At 40.9% G+C, this 21,410-nt stretch overlaps 1 protein-coding gene across 1 annotated transcript in view; it reads left to right on the forward strand.

The window, feature by feature from the left end:
• Nucleotides 1-20,556, forward strand: part of LOC311035174 (uncharacterized protein) — a gene marked incomplete at both ends in the record, with an annotated part of 49,788 nt that extends 29,232 nt beyond the window's left edge. Inside the window, 6 exons of the mRNA XM_084043253.1 lie at nucleotides 2,193-2,375; nucleotides 9,315-9,402; nucleotides 9,492-9,598; nucleotides 11,900-11,971; nucleotides 14,402-14,796; nucleotides 20,230-20,556. Of these exons, the coding sequence (XP_083899379.1) occupies nucleotides 2,193-2,375; nucleotides 9,315-9,402; nucleotides 9,492-9,598; nucleotides 11,900-11,971; nucleotides 14,402-14,796; nucleotides 20,230-20,556 (1,172 nt within the window). The remainder of the gene's footprint in view (nucleotides 1-2,192; nucleotides 2,376-9,314; nucleotides 9,403-9,491; nucleotides 9,599-11,899; nucleotides 11,972-14,401; nucleotides 14,797-20,229) is intronic.
• Nucleotides 20,557-21,410: the final 854 nt, after the last annotated feature.

Consider the following 21,410-nt stretch of genomic DNA (forward strand, 5'->3'; position numbering starts at 1 on the left):
CAACAGTGTCCCATAAAAGTAGCGAAAATAGCCGATCTACAAGCTCACAAAGTGTTGCATCATGATTTGAATTCCGACTGAAAACGCCACCCTTGCGTCTCCGTGTGTACAACCAAATACGCATCTTTCCTGCACCGATGACGCTTGGGGCTTTTACAGCGCTGCTCCTACTCTACCACCGTCAGCAACAAGTGGACATGGAGTAAATGTACTTAGTTACTTTCCGCTTAGTTACTTTCACGTGCATATAAATGAGCCACGCGGTCTTATAAGAATGAAAACAAACGCCTCGCTGTTGGCCATGGATCACATGACGGTCGTCTGTTACGGTCATGGATGAACTCAAAATGTTACTTGAGTTCAATCAAAGTAAAAGTACAAAAGTATTGGCAAATAAATGTTTGAAAATAGCTGATCTACAAGCTCACAATGCGTCGCAATGCGTTGTGAGCATGTAGATCGGCCATTTTCAAATAGACTATGTGAAATAGGGCAAATAATGTATGTTTTATAATGTAATGATTTATATCTGCAAAGTAACTAGTAACTAAAGCGTTCAAATAATGGTTGTGGAGTAAAAGTACAATATTTTCCTCTGAGATGTAGTGGAGTAGAAGTAAAAGTAAAAATAGCAGGTCAGCATGCTTATAGCGTGGGATTGGAACCTGGGTCGTAAAATCACCGGCCATCAGTTTTAACCGCTACACTAACTGGACTATTTCATTTACAGAGGAAGGAGGTAGAATCCTACTATACAGAAATTGATGCGAGAAAAAAAAAACATATAAGACGTCTGTCTGTCTGTCTCTCCACGGACTTTTGAGACAGACAGACAGACAGACAGACAGACAGACAGACAGACAGACAGACAGACAGAAACCAATGTGTGTCTGAACATTTCTAAAATGACAGAGATGCGTTCCTGACTGCCCGACGCTGAACAGAAAACCCAATTTAAAGGCTCTAAGCACACGTAATTATTGCTAGTTATTATTATTATTATTAATAATAATATAAGACATCTATCTGTCTGTCTGTCTGTCTGTCTGTCTGTCTGTCTGTCTGTCTGTCTGGCTGGCTGGCTGGCTGGCTGGCTGGCTGTCTGTCTGTCTGTCTGTCACAAAAAAAGTGACTCCAAAGCGGCACCTTGTGGTAGTATTTGGAACTTAAATTTACTGCAAAGCGGGTGAGGCAAATGAGTGAAGTGATACTCTTATGAAAAGCGACAAAGTCAATGGTCACCCACTGTATATATTGAAAACCGAAAAGTGCGAAAACCTTCATACAGTGGTATGAAGTTGACATTTGGCAGGTGAGTTGCTGAGGACCCAGGGAAATGGTTGGGAAATGGGAAAATATTTAGCTTGTTTCGATGAGCGGTTCTTAAGAAGGCTGAAATTAAGTTCATATCTGGCATATGTCCAAACGGGCACTAGCACCAGTTGAATGTACCAACAAAGAGTTACTGAGGCAAACATCAGGTATGACAAAAATGTTACGTAGCTTGTGAGGTTAGTTCAGGCAGAACATACTCAAGAGGTTACACACTGCGCTTATGCGGGTGCATTCGGATGCTTATTACAACGGTATTACGTGGCAATCAGCCGACCAATTGGCGGGTTATTTACGCTCACCTCAGTCTCTGTTCTTCCTCCTGCTGTCATTTGTCCCTGGACTGTTGGTATGCGCCTTTTTGCTCCCACCTATTAGTTCTGTTTCCAATGGGGGGTTGTTATTGTATAACATACATAACGTATAATATATATCTTCTTTTTGGTCCCTAGATGTCAGTTAAGTGACAATTTAACACACATTTAAGACCTTTTTAATACCTAAAAAAAGAAAAAAGAAAAAAAGGCAATTACCGCATCAAACGTAATCAACAAACTGTACAATAAAAACTGGTTAAACATTCGCCAAATTGTCAAATGATATACGAAAGAAGAGGCATTTTTTTTTTACAAAATGTAATGTATCAAATCCTACAGTTCAAATATGATTATTTTGGTGGGTCCCGGACTAAAAAGGTTGATAACTACTGCTCTAATGGACCACTTTGTTCGTGCTGCTGTGTTCGAAATAACTAAATCGGTGGTAAAGTCTGTGGCGACCAAGTGGAACACAAACAACTTGGAAAGAGAAATTTCAAACATTCAGTGCTTTTCTCTCATTTCATCTTTTTTTTTTGGTAGACTTCGTAGCTGTGTGTACAGAGGAGGTTCCTGCTGAACAGCAGGAGAGGAGCCCACATCTGGTCCAGGAGGAACCACAACCTCCACAACACGAGGAGAGGAGCCCCTGTCTGATCCAGGAGGAATCAGACTCTTCTGAATCTGACGCTGAAGACGGTGATGACTGGGAGGAAACCAAGGAAGGTCAGTCAGCTTTAAACGTCATAAACTGACGTTGCAATCAGCCGACCAATTGGCGGGTTATTTACGCTCACCTCAGTCTCTGTTCTTCCTCCTGCTGTCATTTGTCCCTGGACTGTTGGTATGCGCCTTTTTTGCTCCCACCGCCACCCCAGCACCACCAGTGGGCTCTGCTATTAGTTCTGTTTCCAATGGGGGGTTGTTATCGTATATCTATATATCTAAAAAGAAAATAGAGCCTGAACGCCAAGAGAAATATTATATTCGCACTTGTATTCTCATTCTATAATAAAATATTGGTTATCTGACTGAATTATAAATATATCCTACAGTTCCTTTTTGTTCCTATGATATTGATGCACTTTAGGATTGGTAAAGTGTCATGTAGCAGTGTATGATGAAACAACCTCAGTAATGGTATTTGTTAATGCCAACTAGCTAAAATAACTGGTTAAGCCAGCTGGCCTTTTCTTATTTATAGTTGACTTTCCATAGTACCCTAGTTTTATTTTTTCCTCTGGCCCGTAATTGGGACGGGACAGGATTTGTTCTGTGGGAGTGGGTTGTGACGGAAGTGAAAATCCACTCCTGTGCCATTCTCTATGGCAGTGGTCCTCAACCTGTGGGTCAGGACCCCCAGGAGGTCCCCACATGGATTTCTTTTGGGTCCCTAGAGGACAGTGAAGTGACAATTTAACACACATTTAAGACCTTTTTAATACCTAAAAAAAGAAAAGAAAAAGGGCAATTACTGCATCAAAGTAATCAGTAAAAAACAGTAATCAACAAACTGTACTATAGAAACTGGTTAAACATTCGCCAAATTGTCAAATGATACACGAAAGAAGAGGTAAAAAAATTAAGAAGAGGCAAAAAAATTCAACAAAATGTAATGTATCAAATCCTACAGTTCAAAGATGACTATTTTGGCGGGTCCCGGACTAAAAAGGTTGATAACTACTGCTCTAATGGACCACTTTGTTCGTGCTGCTGTGTTCGAAATAACTAAATCGCTGGTAAAGTCTATGGCGACCAAGTGGAACACAAACAACTTGGAAAGAGAAATGGAAAATGTAAATGTCAAACATTCAGTGCTTTTCTCTCATTTCATCTTTTTTTCCCACTAGACTTCGTAGCTGTGTGTACAGAGGAGGTTCCTGCTGAACAGCAGGAGAGAAGCCCACATCTGGTCCAGGAGGAACCACAACCTCCACAACACGAGGAGAGGAGCCCCAGTCTGGTCCAGGAGGAACCAGAACCACCACAGATTAAAAAGAGAGCAAAGGAGGCTGATGGTTCAACATTGACATTAGTAGCAGTAAAGAATATACATGATGATGAAAACAGAAGGACAGAGCCTCTAGCCAGCACCTCGACCGGATACATGAAAACACAAGCTGATGTAGAGGACTATGGAACATCACAGCCAACTAGTGATGACCAACTCCTCTCTACAGACTCTTCTGAATCTGACGCTGAAGACAGTGATGACTGGGAGGAGACCAGGGAAGGTCAGTCAGCTTTAAACTCACTGAAATCACAGAAGACACAAAATGTGGAAGGAGACAGCAACAAGATGTCTCAAGACCTGAAAACTTCCCCCATGAGGAGTCACTCAGGGAAGAAAAGCTTAAATTGTACAGATTGTGGCAAAATATTTAATCATAAGATAAGTCTGAAGAGACACGCAATGATTCATACAGGGGAAAAGCCCTTTAGTTGTAAAATGTTTGGCAAAAGCTGTAGTCAAATGGGTACTATAAAAACACACATGAGGAACCATAAAGGGGGAAAACCATTTACTTGTACAGTGTGTGGCAAAGGCTGCAGTCTAGAAGGTCGTTTAAAAAAACACATGATGATTCACACAGGGGAAAAACCCTTAATTTGTACAGTGTGTGGCAAAGGCTTTTGTTATATTGGTTTGTTAAACATACACATGAGGACTCACACAGGGGAAAGGCCCTTTACTTGCACAGTGTGTGGTAAATGCTTCAGTCTAAATGATACTTTAAAAAAACACATGAGGACCCATACAGTGGAAAGGCCCTTTACTTGTACGGTGTGTGCCAAAGGCTTTTGTGATATTAGTTCCAGAAACACACACATGAGGACCCATAAAGGGGAAAGGCCCTTTACTTGTACAGTGTGTGGCAAAGGCTGCAGTCGAAAGGCTGATCTAAACAGACATATGATGATTCATACAGGGGAAAAAACCTTTATTTGTACAGTGTGTGGCAAAGGCTTTAGTCGGATTAGTTCTATAAACACACACATGAGGACTCATACAGGTAAAATTACCTTCCCTTGTAGAGTTTGTGGGAAATGCTATAGTGGAAAGGGTTCTCTAAAAACACACATGAGGACTCATACAGGGGAAAAGCCCTTTACTTGTAGAGTTTGTGGAAAATGCTGTAGTCAAAAGGTTGATCTAAACAGACATATGATGATTCATACAGGGGAAAACCCCTTTATTTGTACAGTGTGTGGCAAAGGCTTTAGTCGGATTAGTTCTATAAAAACACACATGAGGACTCACACAGGGGAAAAACCATTTAGTTGTACAGTTTGTGGCAAAGGCTGTAGTCAAAATGTTCATTTAAAAAGACACATGAGAACTCATACAGGGGGAGAAAACACTTAGTTTCAGTTTGTGGTCAAACGTTGGTCTTGATGCATATCTGAAGATATACTGCAAGGATTCATATAAGGAAGAAGTTGTTATTAGGACAGAAATAAATTATTTTATTGTCAAAGAAGCCATCAGAGTTGAGACATGACAAATGTATGATCACCATTCATTCTAATCCAGGATAACAATGACATATCATAGATACTAAAGCAGAAGAATCACTCATGGGAAAAGAAAATTCAAGTCAGTGGATTTGAATGCATATATTCAACGTGATGTTTTTACTCTGACTTGTTTCACTTGTTTCTTACTTTCTTTCTTTCTTTATTCTTTAACCCTTTCTTGAAACTGCAAGTGATAGGAGCTGGCAGGAATTGCACCCGCTTTGACAATAAAGTTGAATCTGATGGTGGAATATCAAATGCTTGTGGTTTTTTTTTAATCCTTTATTTCTAAAGCAACTCATAGGTTTTGGTTGAACAATATGAGCATGGCCATATTTGTCAAGAATAAAAACATATACCGTTTTATTATATGTGTTAATTAAATTAATTAATTCATCAATTCCTGCAATAATGCTGTAATAGAGTGCTGACCAACTGCGTTTTCTTTGTAGCTGAGTAGTGTTTGGACCACTGTTTCCCAAACAGTGGGTCGGGACCCGTGTTTGGGGCGCGGACCAGGTTTTTTGGGTCCCGAGTAAATATCCCCTTTTTTTGTTTATTTAAAAACATATTATTTCAAAAGATTACAAACTTTTCATCAATTTAAAACAATTCAAAGTATTTCATAAATAAAATCTAATATTTATATTTAATTATACATTATAGTATTATTTACATAATATTATATGTGTCCCGCCGTATCCCGGGGACTGTCTTCTCGCATAGGCTCGTTTTCCAGCAGAGCTGAAATGAGCAAATGAAAAAAACAACAAAAAAAAACGTCTTTAATATTCTAAAACCACTATAGCAATACAGTAATATCAGGCTATATCACTTAAATGTCAGAGTTTAACTCGGCATGTAAATATGATATAAATTAGTTAATGTGAAGTGGAATCGAAAATAACATTGAGGTCCTCCCAGCGCTAGCCGAATTTGGCTAATAGTTAGCTTAATGTTGTTACTAACACACTGTTAGTTTTAGCCAAACGCGGTAATGTCCGCTCTCCATTAGTTATCGACGCAAGTCGCATTATTACTCCCGTAATTTTCATGTATTGTACATTCCAAAATAAAACGTATTAATCTATTAGGCTACATGAGCACTTTAAACCTATATGCATCGGCTATTTGAAAGTAGATGATTTGGAAATAGCCGATCTACAAGCTCGCAACAAAATAACAATAACAAAAAAAAGCAACTACCAATATTTACAAGCAACTTTACAGAAAACAAGGTCGCTTATAATTAGATATATGGCAACACTAGTTAGAGAGAGTGTGTGTGTGTGTGTGTGTGTGTGTGTGTGTGTGTGTGTGTGTGTGTGTGTGTGTGTGTGTGTTGAGGAATGCAAAGCAAGCAGCGAAACAAGCGTTTTTTTTGCAAACAAACACATTTACACTAGCGTGTGTGTCACCTACATAGTCAATCTATATACCATTTTAAAGGTACGGGCCTTGTGATTAAAATCATGCAAACCATTCCAAGTTAGCATCAAAACTGACTCTAAAATCAGCGTAACACAAAACATGATTCATGAAAATAGCAGATCTACAAGCTCACAACCCGTCGCCGCCTTGTGAGCTTGTAGATCTGCAATTTTTAAAAACATTTTATTTAATACTTTATTTAGAAAAGACATTAATTAAACCAAATGGACCTATTTGGGTATTTTTTTCATGTAAGCCAGTAGTGAAAATGGCAAACTTGCATTTATGCATTAGCCTTTTACAATAATTTGCTGCTCTCAGGGCACTTTCTTAATGATGGTCTCAGGGCAGCTTGAATGATATACATACAACACATCCATTTTCTTCTCTCAGGGCACTTTCTCAATGCTGGTTTCAGGACACTTTATAGCCTTCTACAGGTATATATATATATACAACAATGTTTATTTGCTGCTCTCAGGGCACTTTCTCAATGCTGTCAATGCTGCTCTCAGGGCAGCTTAAATGATATACATACAACAACAACATTAATCTGCTGCTCTGAGGGCAGTTTTTCAATTCTGGTCTCAGGGCAGCGTATAGCCTTTTACAGGTATATGTATGCAACAATGTTAATTTGCTGCTCTCAGGGCAATTTGTCAATGCTGCTCTCAGGGCAGCTTAAATGATAAACATACAACAACATTAATTTGCTGCTCTCAGGGCAGTTTCTCAATGCTGCTGTCAGAGCAACTTAAATGATATACATACAAAAACATTAATCTGCTGCTCTGAGGGCAGTTACTCAATGCTGGTCTCAGGGCAGCGTATAGCCTTTTACAGGTTTATAGATGCAACAATGTTAATTTGCTGCTCTCAGGGCAATTTGTCAATGCTGCTCTCAGGGCAGCTTAAATGATAAACATACAACATTAATGTGCTGCTCTCAGGGCAGTTTCTCAATGCTGGTCTCAGAGCAGCTCCGCTCTCACAGCAGAATGTGACTCAATAGCTTGTAGCTATGTTTGAAAATGATTAAAAACACTGCAACTCAAGGCAGAGAAGTTTCACATGTTAAATTAGCAGACTAGCTATGGTAACATTTGCTAGCTACAGTAGCTAACATTAGCTAAATGAAATTAGCACCTTGCTAAGTTTGTTAGCTAGCAAATCATAGCTTAATGAAAGCAGCACTTGCTAAATTTAGTTAGCTAGCAAACATTAACATATTAATGTGTAAAAGTTGTACCTTGTAGTAGGCTGTAAGCAGGAACAGAAGTGGAGCAGAAAGCTGCAAAATTCAAAATTCCATTGAACCCGCCTCCGTCCCGCCCCCGGCCCCGCCTCCCGCTCTCTCTGATTGGACGGACGCGAGAACCAATGCAATTGAATGCTGCCTTCAGAAGGCATTCCAATGACTTTAAGTCACATCTGCTCTGGCGTGCCTCCATCATGCGCGTGTTCATTAATGAAAATGGCTCTGCCAACGCCAAACGGCCCCTAAGACACGATGCCAGCACCATTTGACCCCAGTGATTCTGAAAACAGAAATTAAAGGGGGCGGACTGTGTTCGGCAATACACATTTGCTTGACAGGAAGTGTCCGCCCCCCTTTTCTCAGACCACAGACCAGGTGAGTGGTACATTAATGAAAATGGTGGGGACTTGATTTTGGGGGGTCTCCAGATCACAGTGAAATGACAGTTTAAGGACTTTTAAGACCTTTTTAAAACCTAAAAAGAATTTGAAAGAAAAGAAAAAAGACCATCACTGTATCCAAAGTAATCAACAAACTATAGGCCTACCAAAAAAACTGGTAAAACATTGGCCAAATTGTCAAATAATATGGGCTAAGAAACAAAAAAATACGAAAATAGCCGATTTACAATGAGCTTGTAGATCGGCTATTTTCACATTATTTAGTCGAGTCAAACTAAATGTAGGCTAATGCCTCAACTCCTAAATTCCACGTGCTTGACAGGCTGGGGGTCCCCAGTTCAAATATGATTATTTTGGGGGGTCCCCAGTTAGGCCTCTCACAATTATTAAATAATCGTCTATTGCAATTATATGAGAAAATCGCAATTATTTTGGCAAAATCGTCATAATCGTTTCTGTGTTGAAAGATTTTCACCCATTTTCAGAAATAGCAGATCTATTTAATTATTAAGTGTCAATAATGTATTTGTATTATTTAAGTTATTTGTCATATCTGCCCTGTGTAATTTTCGATTATGAAGCGTAAAAGGCTATATATGTTTATAATGTTCAATGGCCAAACACACAATTAAATCGTTAATCTCAATTAGTTGAGTGACAATCAATCGTCAACTTAAATTTGTAATCCTGACAGCCCTATCCCTAGTTGAAATATGATTATTTTGGGGGGTCCTCATTATACAAAGATCCACATGTAATATTTTATTGTTTCTTCATAATTAATATAAAGTGTATGTTCAGCAATAAATGAAATAAATGTCCATCTGTGTCTTACAGAGTCTGTCTGTCTGTCTGTCTGTCTGTCTGTCTGTCTGTCTGTCTGTCTGTCTGTCTGTCTGTCTGTTCATTCAGTGACAGTTACACACCTCCTCCACCAGGGGGCGAAAGGCATTAAGGCAACAGTGCCCTGGATCCTTCATTGCGCATGTTTGAAACACGTTGACTAGGAAGTAAGGTCGTGTAGCTTATCCTATGGTGTGTTTTGTCTCGGTGAAGAACGTCTCATAGTCATAAAGGAGGTGAAATGTCTCTTACAGGAGGTGAAACACATGGAGTCTCATGGCGTCAAATGGATTGTGTACGGGTGAAGATAAATGGACACCTGAAGTCGGTGGGAGAGGAGATGTTGTGTGTTTTGGAGAAACACACAAGCGGTGATGTTTGTTGGGTTAGAGTGTTTGTGTTGGAGCGCCTCAGTGCGGCTGCAGAGTTCATGTGCAGCCTCTTCCAGAGAGAGATGGAGATACTACACAACACACAACTACTACACACTACTGCAGGTATGTCTGTTACATGCACACCATCAAACTACTACACACTACTGCTGGTATGTCTGTTACATGCCATGGTTCACATGACGCTCGTCTGCCACAAGCATCATGGAACCGAACGTTCAGATTTCAAATATAAAGTGCTTACCCACGCCCCACGGATGTTACAAGGCGATCCGTACCGCGATTAGTACCCGCATCTCCCGTATTGTTCAATAAAAAGCATTTTAATCCGATCGCCGGCAATTTTCTCCGATGCTTTCAAAATATGCGACACTAATGTTTGGGAGGTGTATTGCACTCTGATACATTACTAAAAAAAAGAAAAGAAAATGGCCGGCAATCGGATTTTTTATGTATTTTTATTGAACAATACGGGAGATACGGGTACGGATCGCCTTGTAACATCCGTGGCACTTGGGTAAGAACTTTATATTTGAAACCTGAACGTTTTTGTACATGTGATAGTTGTCAATGTCAAAAAAATCGAAAACCAGGAACTCTGGGCTCCATGACTGCCATCGTATGACAATCATGTTTCAGGGCTAGTCTGTTACATGCACACCATCAAACTACACACTGCTGCAGGTATGTTACATGCACACCATCAAACTACACACAGGCAGTGGCGTAACAAGCCTACAGTGGGCTCTGACGCGGGATGGTCGCCTCTTCTGATTTCCAGTGTTGCCAGATTTTGAAGAGAAATAAGCAACCAGGTCCATGAAAACAAGCCCAAAAGAAGCGACAAGGCTTCTTAGGCTATTTATTTGAAAATAGCCGATCTACAAGCTCACAGCGTGTTGCGATGCAGTGTGTTGCGAGCTTGTAGATCTGCTTTTTTTCTAAATGTGTTTTGGAAACATTTTTAAAATGCAAATCTTGGCATATGAAATATTTAACATTTTGGACACATACTTATTAATCTGGGAGGTCCTTGCCATGAAAACGTTTAAGAACCACTGGTCTAAACAACATTAGGAAACAAGGCCAAAACAACGCAACCCGCAACATACCAATATTTACAAGCGACTTTACAGAAAAACTAATCTCTCAAGAACAGTTTCTGCTCTCCGCTTGAATCTGTCGTCATATCGCGTACGCACTGGCCTACAAGTGGGCGTGCCTTCATATCAGGAAGCAGGCCGCGCTTTACCCAATCAAATGTAGTGGGCGGGATTTACGTGTGTACCGATCCTTCCCCTCCAGAAACAAACCGAAACTAATTTAACAATAGCGTCCGCGGAGCATACAAAACCACGGAAATATATTCACATTTTAACTTGCTCTTTCATCATAGAAACAAGTGGGCTTATAACCAAAACCATCCATGTTCTCTGGGCGAAGTGGTGTTAGTGTTCCGTGTAGAAATATCGTTAGTGGGAATGAAAACATAGTCGCACCACCGGAAGTGAAAGGCTGAAGGCAGACCAAAAACTCTGGTTTCCTTGCGCACGGGTGCTACATTTTCTTCCCCCCAGAGCTAAGTAAAATAGTAAGAAACAGCAGAGGGCGCTGTTTTTCCTTTTTTATTTGGCAATGGGTTCCCAGATTGCAGAAAAACAAGCCCAAAGTCGCTTATAATAAGCAGACATGGCACGGGTCCATTTGGAACCCATTCAAGGAACCCAGATGGTCCCTGGACCCCACTTTGAGAACCACTGTCCTAGATTTGTTTAAATTACACACTGCTATTCGATCGGTACACGGTATCGACCGATACGCAGGTTATGTGTATCGGAATCGGTATCTGGAAAGAAAAAATGGTATCGGATGGAATGGGTCTCTAGAGTATGGGATGGGTCTCTAAAGCCATTGGTTCTCAAAGTGGGGTCCGGGGACCCCCAGGGGTACTTGAGGGGATACCAGCGGGTCCCCAGCTAAATGATTTATAGGAACCTATGGGTCTGTAACTCGAGTTAAATTAACATTGATTTTACATTGGGGTCCCAGAGATAGAAATGCCATTAAATGGGGGTCCGTAGCCCTAATGCATGTCAAACTGGGGGTCCTTAAAATTAAAATGGTTGAGAATCACTGCTAGAGCCGTAAAAATCTTCTCTTATGGAGGTCCCTGAGGCATATCTTTTCAAATGGGGGTCCGCGGGCTAATAAGTGTCAATTTGGGGGTCCTTGACATGAAAAAGTTTGAGAACCACTGCTCTAAAGGATTGAATGGGTCAATCTACTTGAACAATCTCAGGGGGAATACCAGCTGTCCCTCCGACTTTGGACGTATTTTTGCTGAGATCTGATTGACTCACACAGGCTCAAGTTTAACTTTGTTTTTGTTTGTTTTGGTGAACGTAGGTGGAGGAATTAGCGAAAAAAAGAAGAAAGAAAAAGCTGTAAAGAAAAATTCCAAAGGAAAGAAGAAGACAGGTGAGAAAGAAAACATTAGTATCTGCATTGTGCATGTATGTGATTATGGATGTGATTTTAATGCTCTGCTCACTGTGTTGTTGCTAAAAACAATACATTCTTAATTTTTTTTACCTGAAGAAGGAGTGCCTTTTTTGCCTGCACCACTGGGTTAGATCAAGCAAGAATTCCTGCATAGGGAATCACAATGACAACATTTCAGTTGACGATCACACAACAAATTGCGATTCATTGTTTATGGCATTTAACACTGGAAAATATGAATACAAATTATATTTCCGTTTGCCTTTTAGGCTTTATGATCAAAAGTTGCACAGGGTAGATATGATAAATAAAATAACTCACGTATGTACACAGAAATGACTGACATATCAAATAATTTATTACTTTAAAAAAAATAGCGGACATAGCTGATCTACAAGCTTACAACACTTGTAACGCGTTGTAAGCTTGCAGATACAGCTAATTTTGAGCTAATGGAAACGATTATGCAAAATAATTTAGATTATCAAATAATTGCGATTATGTAATGATTGTGACAGGTGTAGTGTTTTTAGTTGAAACAATGAAGCACTGTCTTCCCTTGAAAAATAAATAGTACTCACTAGCCTACTAGCCTAATAGCTACTGGTAGAGAAGTTAGCAGTGGTGGAAAAAGTAATCAAATATTTTACTTAAGTAAAAGTATCAATACTGCAATGTAGATGTACTCTGTTACAAGTGAAAGGCCTGGAATAAAAATTTATTTGAGTAAAAGTACAAAAGTATTGGTATCAAAATGTACTTAAAGTTTCAAAAGTAAAAGTACTAAAATTTTGAAAATAGCAGTTCTACAAGCTCAAAACGCGTCGCACTGCGACGTGTTGTGTGCTTGTAGATCGTGCACTAGATAGGTATAAAATGAAGTGGTTAATTCATGTTTTATAATGTAATCATTTATATCTACAAAGTAATTAGTAACTGAAGTTGAGTAGGGAGTAAAAGTACAATATTTGCCTCTGAGATATAGTGTAGTAGAAGTAAAAGTATAGACAATAGGAAATACTCCAGTGAAGTAAAAGTACCTAAAAATGTTACTTAAGTGCAGTACTTGAGTAAATGTACTTTACTTTACACCACTGTTCCATTGTAAAACAAATAGTACTCATATTGGAACCGAAGTTAGTGTGAATGTTTTTGATTCAGTACAGTGGTGAAATGCTTTTACAGTACAAACTGATGAGGCAGGTGTCAACAAGACATCCTAAATTGTCTCGACGGTCTACAACATGATTAGATTCCACAGAAAATTTGTAGACCTCACATTTTGGTCACTGCACATCAGTTAGTATTTGGGGCCTCGTATCTCCACAAAAAAGCAGGGAGGAAAAATAAATAAATCTCTGTTTTATTTGATGGCCTTCCTGCCCTGGCATTTGGCCTTTGTGCCCTCAAAAAAATTGAAGGCCTAGTGGCCTTGCCCCTAAAATGAAGAAATTCCAGGCCTGCCCATGAGGGTACATTTGGTTCCCCATGGTCAATCATTTACCTGGAGATTCCCTGGGAGAACCAGCCGTGAGACCCAATGCATAATGAACCCTCTGGTTTCTGAAGCATGTAGTCATTATCAGGATAGTCTTCAAACGCGCAGCAATATAACATGATCAATTCGTTTGCCATTTCGCCTAGTCCATTGGTTCTCAAAGTGGGGTCCGGGGACCCCCAGGGGTACTTGAGGGGATACCAGGGGTCCCCAGCTAAATGATTTATAGGAACCAAATGGACCCTTATGGGTCTGTAACTCTGAGAGTGTACAAATGGAACCAAATGGACCCTAACGGGTCCATTTGATTCCATTTGTACACTCTCAGAGTTAAATTAACATTGATTTTACAATATAAATTGGGGTCCCAGAGATAGAAATGCCATTAAATGGGGGTCCATAGCCCTAATGCATGTCAAACTGGGGGTCCTTGAAATTAAAATGGTTGAGAATCACTGCTAGAGCCGTAAAATCTTCTCTTATGGAGGTCCCTGAGGCATATCTTTTTAAATGGGGGTCCGCGGGCTAATAAGTGTCAATTTGGGGGTCCCTGACATGAAAAAGTTTGAGAACCACTGGCCTAGTCCAACTGAAAATGATGGGGAGAACACTGATTAGAATGAATTCAATCACCGAGTGGGACGGGATGGGATATGTATTTTTACTCTGGCCCGTAATTGGGACGGGACAGGATTTGTTTTGTGGGAGTGGGATGGGACGGAAGTGAAAATCCACTCCTGTGTCATCCTCTATGGACCACTTTGTTCGAGCTGCTTTGTTGGATATAACTAAACCGCTGGTAAAGTCTATGGCAACCGAGTGGAACTCAAACAACTTGGAAAGAGAAACAGAAAATGTACATTTCAAACATTCATTGCTTTTCTCTCATTTCATCTTTTTCCACCTAGACTTCGTAGCTGTGTGTACAGAGGAGGTTCCTGCTGAACAGCAGGAGAGGAGCCCACATCTGGTCCAGGAGGAACCACAACCTCCACAACACGAGAAGAGGAGCCCCAGTCTGGTCCAGGAGGAACCAAAGCCTCCACAACACACGGAGAGAAGCCCCTGTTTGGTCCAGGAGGAACCACAACCTCCACAACACGAGGAGAGGAGCCCCAGTCTGGTCCAGGAGGAACCAAAGCCTCCACAACACAAGGAGAGAAGCCCCTGTTTGGTCCAGGAGGAACCAGAACCTCCACAACACGAGGAGAGGAGCCCCAGTCTGGTCCAGGAGGAACCAAAGCCTCCACAGATTAAAGAAAGACCAGAGGATGCTGATGGTTCAACATTGACATTAGTTGCAGTAAAGAATATACATGATGATGAAAACAGAAGGACAGAGCCTCTAGCCAGCACCTCAACCGGATACATGAAAACACAAGCTGATGTAGAGGCCTGTGGAACATCACAGCCAACTAGTGATTACCAAATCCTCTCTTCAGACTGTTCTGAATCTGCCGCTGAAGACGGTGATGACTGGGAGGAGACCAAGGAAGGTCAGTCAGCTTTAAACGCACTGAAATCACACAAGACACAAAATGTGGAAGGAGACAGCAACAAGATATCTCAAGACCTGAAAACTTCCCCCATGAGGAGTGACACAGACAAGGAAAAACTTTGTTGTACATATTGTGGCAAAATATTTAATCGAAAGCAAAGTCTGAAGATGCACACAATGATTCATACAGGGGAAAAACCCTTTACCTGTACAGTTTGTGGCAAAACATTTAATCGAAAGACACATCTGAAGTTACACACAATGATTCATACAGGGGAAAAACCCTTTACCTGTACAGTTTGTGGCAAAGGCTTTTGTCAAAACAGTGATATTAAAATACACATGATGAGTCATACAGGGGAAAAAGCCTTTATTTGTACAGTGTGCGGCAAAGGCTTTAGTCCGATGGGTTATTTAAAGTTACACATGAGGACTCATACAGGGGAAAAACCCTTTACTTGTACAGTGTGTGGCAAAGGCTGCAGTTTCAAGGGTCAATTAAAAAGTCACATGATGATTCACACAGGGGAAAAATCCATTATCTGTACAGTGTGCGACAAAGGCTTTAGTCAGATGGCTTGTTTAAAATCGCACATGAGGACTCATACAAGGGAGAGGCCTTTTACTTGTACAGTGTGTGGCAAAGGCTTTAGTAAATTGTCTACAAAAACTAAACACATGAGGACTCATACAGGTGAAAAGCCCTTTACTTGTAGAGTTTGTGGCAAAGGCTTCAGTGGAACGGACGGAATAAAAAATCACATGAGGACTCATACAGGGGAAAAACCCTTTATTTGTACAGTTTGCGGCAAAGCAGTTTGCGGCAAAGGCTTTAAACAGTTGAGTTATATGAAATTACACAAGAGGATTCATACAGGGGAAAGGCCCTTTACTTGTACAGTGTGTGGCAAAGGCTGCAGTTTCACGGGTCAATTAAAAACACACATGAGGACTCATACAGGTGAAAAACCCTTTGTTTGTAAAATGTGTGGCAAAGGATTTAGTCGAACATGTGATCTAACAACACACATGTGGACTCATACAGAGGAAAGGCCCTTTACTTGTAAAGTGTGTGGCAAAGGCTGCAGTGTCACGGGTCAATTAAAAAGACACATGAGGACTCATACAGGTGAAAAACCCTTTGTTTGTAAAATGTGTGGGAAAGGATTTACTGCATCGTCTAGTCTAAAAAGACACATGAGGACTCATACAGGGGGAGAAATCACTTAGGTTAAGTTTTTGGTAAAGCGTTGGTCTTGATGCACATCTGAAGATATACTGCAAGGATCCATATATGGTAGAAGTTGTTAATTGAACAGTAATAAATACTTCTAAACTGCCCAAAAAAAAATCGGATACTGAACTTTAGTTGGTAATATCCCCCTTTAATAATACCAATTGGTATTGTGTTTTATATATTTTTTATTGATGGTTAGTCACCTTTACAACGAGGTACAGCTTGTAAGGATTGTACATGCGTGGAATGAGCAACACAGCTAAACGTGTGGGTAGCTCCCCCAAAGAATTAGCCAAAATCACCCAATATGCTTCTGTTGGTAATCGCTCTCGTTTTGAGCGTCCTGCAAGCACACACCAGTTAGTGTATGCTCCAAGCAGCAACACTTGGGCAAGTGGAAGCTGGTGTTCTGTTATGCAGAGTGGCAGCATTAGATGGTGTCAGCCCTGGTACCATTTACAAACTTCTAACCAAGATCTGTGAGACTGGTGAAGTCAACAGGGAAGACAACAGCCTGAGAAGACCGGTTTCTCACCCTTGACAGGCAAGATATGCACAACGGTACCAAAGACCGATGTCAAAGTTGCAGGACCCATGCTCAGGTGCCAGTCACACACCTGTGACTGGCACACACCTGCCTGCAAATGGTACCAGGGCTAACACCAAATAATGCGTAATCTGTGTAACGGAACACCAGCTTCACTTGCCCTATTGCACGGGCCTTATCCTGGAGGGACAAACGTGGCATCTTTCCATGGGGGCAGTGTTGCTGCTTGGAGCATACACAAACGCAACAAAGTTGCAAGACCCATGTTCAGGTGCACAGTCACACACCTGTGACTGGAACACTCCTCTCGGCAGGTGTGTAATGGCAAGTCGCTCCAAACAAGAGCAATTACCAACAGAAGCATATTGGGGAATTTTGTCAATTCTTTTGGAGGCGCTACCCACACGTTTAGCTGCGTTCCTCCTTCCACGAATGCCCGCTCCTTACAATCTGTACCCCGTTGTAAAGGTGACTAATCAACAATAAAAATGATGTGAACACAATATTAGTAAAGGGGATGCATAATCGACTGAAGTTAAGATTTTCAAAGAAGCCATCAGAGTTGATACATTATATCACACATGCCAAATGTATGATCATTCATTCTGATTTAGGATGACAATGACAAGTCATAGATACTAAAGCAGAGGAATCACTCATGGAAACTTTTTTTTTAAGTCAATGGATTTGAATTCATACATTAAACGTGATGTTGTTTTGACTCTGTCTTGGATTACTTGTTTCTTTCTTTCTCTGTTATGTAGCCCTTTCTTGAAACTGCAAATGATGGGAGCTCGTATGAAAATTTCACCCACCTTGACAATAAAGTTGAATCTGAATCGCTTTTTTTATTCCTTTATTTTTTACTTCAACTCATAGGTTTTTGGTAGAATAATTTGATTATGTACATATTTGTCAAGATTGAAAATGGAATATTCATTATTATATTATTTAATACAATTCATTATTTCATTATTATAATTGTGAATCTGGGCTACTTTGGCTGTTTTTGCATACTTTTCCCTTCAAATACCATTTAGGAAAATGTTAATTTACCAATATTTTTGTATACTTCTTTTCAGCACAACTTAATCTATATGTCCCAACAAAAAAACAAAACACTTTGATATACTGTTTCAAGTCAGGTTCTCTAGAAGCAGTGAGTGCATTTTACGGCAGCTTCCGCTGCCAGAAAATGCACTCGCTGGCCCTCAGGTTCTCAGCACAACATCACCTATGTGACCTCACAATTATTATTTTTTATTTTTTATTTTTTTTACTGTATCAATGTATTTTACGCCAAAAACACACCAAAATTATACATTTGGATTTGGAATCTTCTTAACTTGTAAGAAGCACAAACATGCTCAATTAATTTTTTTGAATGGTGAAACAGCTTGCACATGCAAAATAGAATGGTCAAGTTGAAATATATTCAAGCTATGGACATATCCCCAAGAGTGTGACACCAAAGGTATTTTTCTTTAAAGAAATACAAAAATAATACAAAGGACATTTCAATAATAATAATGATAAATGTAAATAATATGATATATACTATTATAATAAATCAATCTAACAAGTAGTTCCACAGGAGCCACTTCTCTATCTCTTGTATCTATGTAGATAAAAATAGCAGATCTACGAGCTCGTCGAGCTTGTAGATCTGCTATTTTTGAATCTTAAAGAGGTGGTACCATGGTTCTGCACTTTTTCTGTTTTTCATGAGGTCTATGAGGTTGCTATACTTCATTAAGCCACCTGGTGGTGTCTTTATGGTGTTTTATGTCTTCTCTGACTATTTTGAGTTTCTACCTGAAGGCTGAAACCTTGAGGGTCAAACGTGCCAATAGAAAAACAGCCCTTTAGTGACATAAAAATATACCCTCCCCCGCATTATCATAACACAACAGGTGTGGGCAAGAGGAGGAGGAGGGACTAGGACAGGTGGGTGGTGCTAAGGTGGTGGAGGAGGTGCCAGGTACACTTAATGAACTGGAGGCGTGCCCACATAAAAACATCATTTTAACAATTTCTGTACACTTCTAGTATAACCATAATACCTGATGATTATGTTTTTGGGGGGGGGGGGGGGGGGGATCACTGAAAATCACGGCACCCCGTCTTTAAAAATGTGTGCATATCTTTTGAATATATATATTCATATTTTTTACATTTTTAAATGTAAATCTTTGCTTCTGGGGGGTCCCTGGAACAAATAAAAATCAGATAGGGGTCTGCGGCCAAATGTATATCAATTTAGGGGTCCTTGGCATGAAAAAGGTTTAAAACCACTGCTGTAGAGTCAATGAGTAAGTAGGTCAAAGAATGAAGTCTGGGGGTTCCTTGCCTCGCCCTGGCAGCTACAGTATCAGGCTATTTTGACGGGATGTAAGACTAGCTACTGTAGCTCACTGTATTCTTTTACGTCACAGCTGAAACATCACCTGTACTCACCAAGGCTTTCACTTAGGGCACGTTTACACGGCAACGATCAGAACAGAAAACGACAACGTGCCGTTGCGTTGTCACTTTTTATTTTGCGTTTACAGGAGCCACAACAATGATTTAAAACGCTGTAGTGTGCATGCCAGGTGGCGATAGACCAGTCGCACATGCTTATTAACCACTTCTGTATTACAGGTTGCCATGTCCGCTTAATAAGCGGACATGGCAACCTGTGACTATAAGCAACTTTGGGCTTGTTTTTCCTGTAAAGTTTCTTGTAAATATTGGTTGTTGCGTTTTTTTGGTTTTGTTTTTAAAATGTAGTTGATATTTTGGTTTTAAAGGTTATTATTGTTCAAACAGTCCTCCTACACATATGCATTATGCATATATTGTATTTCTCCACAGACCCTCATCTGAATAAAAAAAATATATATATATTTTAAATATTATTTCACTATTTCTTTTCAAGATCTTTTTGAAAATAGCAGATCTACAAGCTCACAACGCATTCGCGATGCGTTGTGAGCTTGTAGATCGGCTATTTTTTAATGTAAGTAATTGACGTTTCACAGGCGCATTTCACAGTTTTAGCACTCCTTCAGAAAGTGCTGCCCACCCCCCCACCCCCAAGGTTGGTGCCCGGTGCATCAGCAGTACCTAATGCCTTTCCGTTAATCCTACAATATAATAATAAAATAATAATAATTCATGAGGATTATTATGGCTAGCCAAAGAGAGCAGGTGAAAGACCAAAGCACCTATAAAATGCTGTTTATAAACTAGCTTTTCAGGCCATATTTGTGGCCTGAAAATCTAGATTAAAATGGTCTACTCTCCACATATTGTATGGGCTCCCACCACCGACAGTTATACACCTCCTCCACCAGGGGGTGAAAGGCAATGAGGCAACAGTGCCATGGATCCTTCATTGCGCATGTCTGAAACACGCTGGGCAGGAAGTAAGGCGTTTTTCCTGGAGACGCGAGGTTTCTCCTAAACGGAGAATGTCTCTTCAAGGGCATATACCAACTACAACTTCACCTGGTTCTATTCATCGGAGAGAGAGGGATGCCGCTTCACCCGAGCCTGTAACTACAGCACAGGCGTCACCACCAGGACCTGTGCCTCGGAAAAGAACACGCACAGCAGCCCCTCCAGAGACAGAAGCTGTTTCACCGATTATGGACCTAACTACACCACCACGACCTGTTCCTGTGCCTCGGAAAAGAACACGCACAGCAGCCCCTCCAGAGACAGACGTTGCTTTACCGGAGCCTACCGAGCCTGTAACCGAGCTTGTGCCACCAGCGCCAGCTGGCCAGCCAACTGAGACCGTTTACAAGATCATACCGCACGGCACGCAACGTGGGGGGCCACTGCTAGTCGATAACAATGGACACAGCTATATTATGAGGCTCCCTGCTGGCCCGAACCCTACATGGCGCTGCAAAGTGCGTGGCAAAGTAAAGTTATGTCTCGCTACGGTTAAGCAAGTTGGTGATGTCTTTACGCCTGGGATACACGAACACATTCATCACGGGGAGCCTGGAAAGGAAACAAAGGTGAAAATATACAAAAACGAGGAAAACCCGTTCCGGTCCGCTGGAGGCATTGTGGGGTCTGTACTGAGAGACGACATGCCTCGAGGTGTAATGTCTCTTCAAGGAGGTGAAATGGGTAAAATGTCTCTTAAAGGAGGTAAAGCGCGTCAGATGGAGTCTGTACGGCTGAAGATAAATGGACACCTGACGTCGGTGGGAGAGGAGATGTTGTGTGTTTTGGAGAAACACACAAGCGGTGATGTTTGTTGGGTCAGAGTGTTTGTGTCGGAGCGCCTCAGTGCGGCTGCAGAGTTCATGTGCAGCCTCTTCCAGAGAGAGATGGAGACACTACACAACACGCAACTACTACACACTATTGCAGGTATGCCATGTCTGTTATATATGCACGAAAATTGATTCTATTTGATCAACACTTCCTGTTGTTTACCGAGGCGACACTTTGTACTGATACGGCACGTAGCCTGGAAGCGAACGGTGTTTTCCCCTAGCGACCTGCAGGCGAGGGGGCGGGGGCCGGTGACAAAGATTAAAACTAGACCAGATCAACTTGAGACCGCGTCGACTGTTGTCCTAGTAACAGCAGATGTTGTCCACGGTGAAAAAACGTGTAGCTGTCTTTGTC

This window comes from Gymnoscopelus microlampas (genome assembly GCF_963454915.1).
Source record: "Gymnoscopelus microlampas genome assembly, chromosome: 19".
NCBI classification, from domain to species: domain Eukaryota; kingdom Metazoa; phylum Chordata; class Actinopteri; order Myctophiformes; family Myctophidae; genus Gymnoscopelus; species Gymnoscopelus microlampas.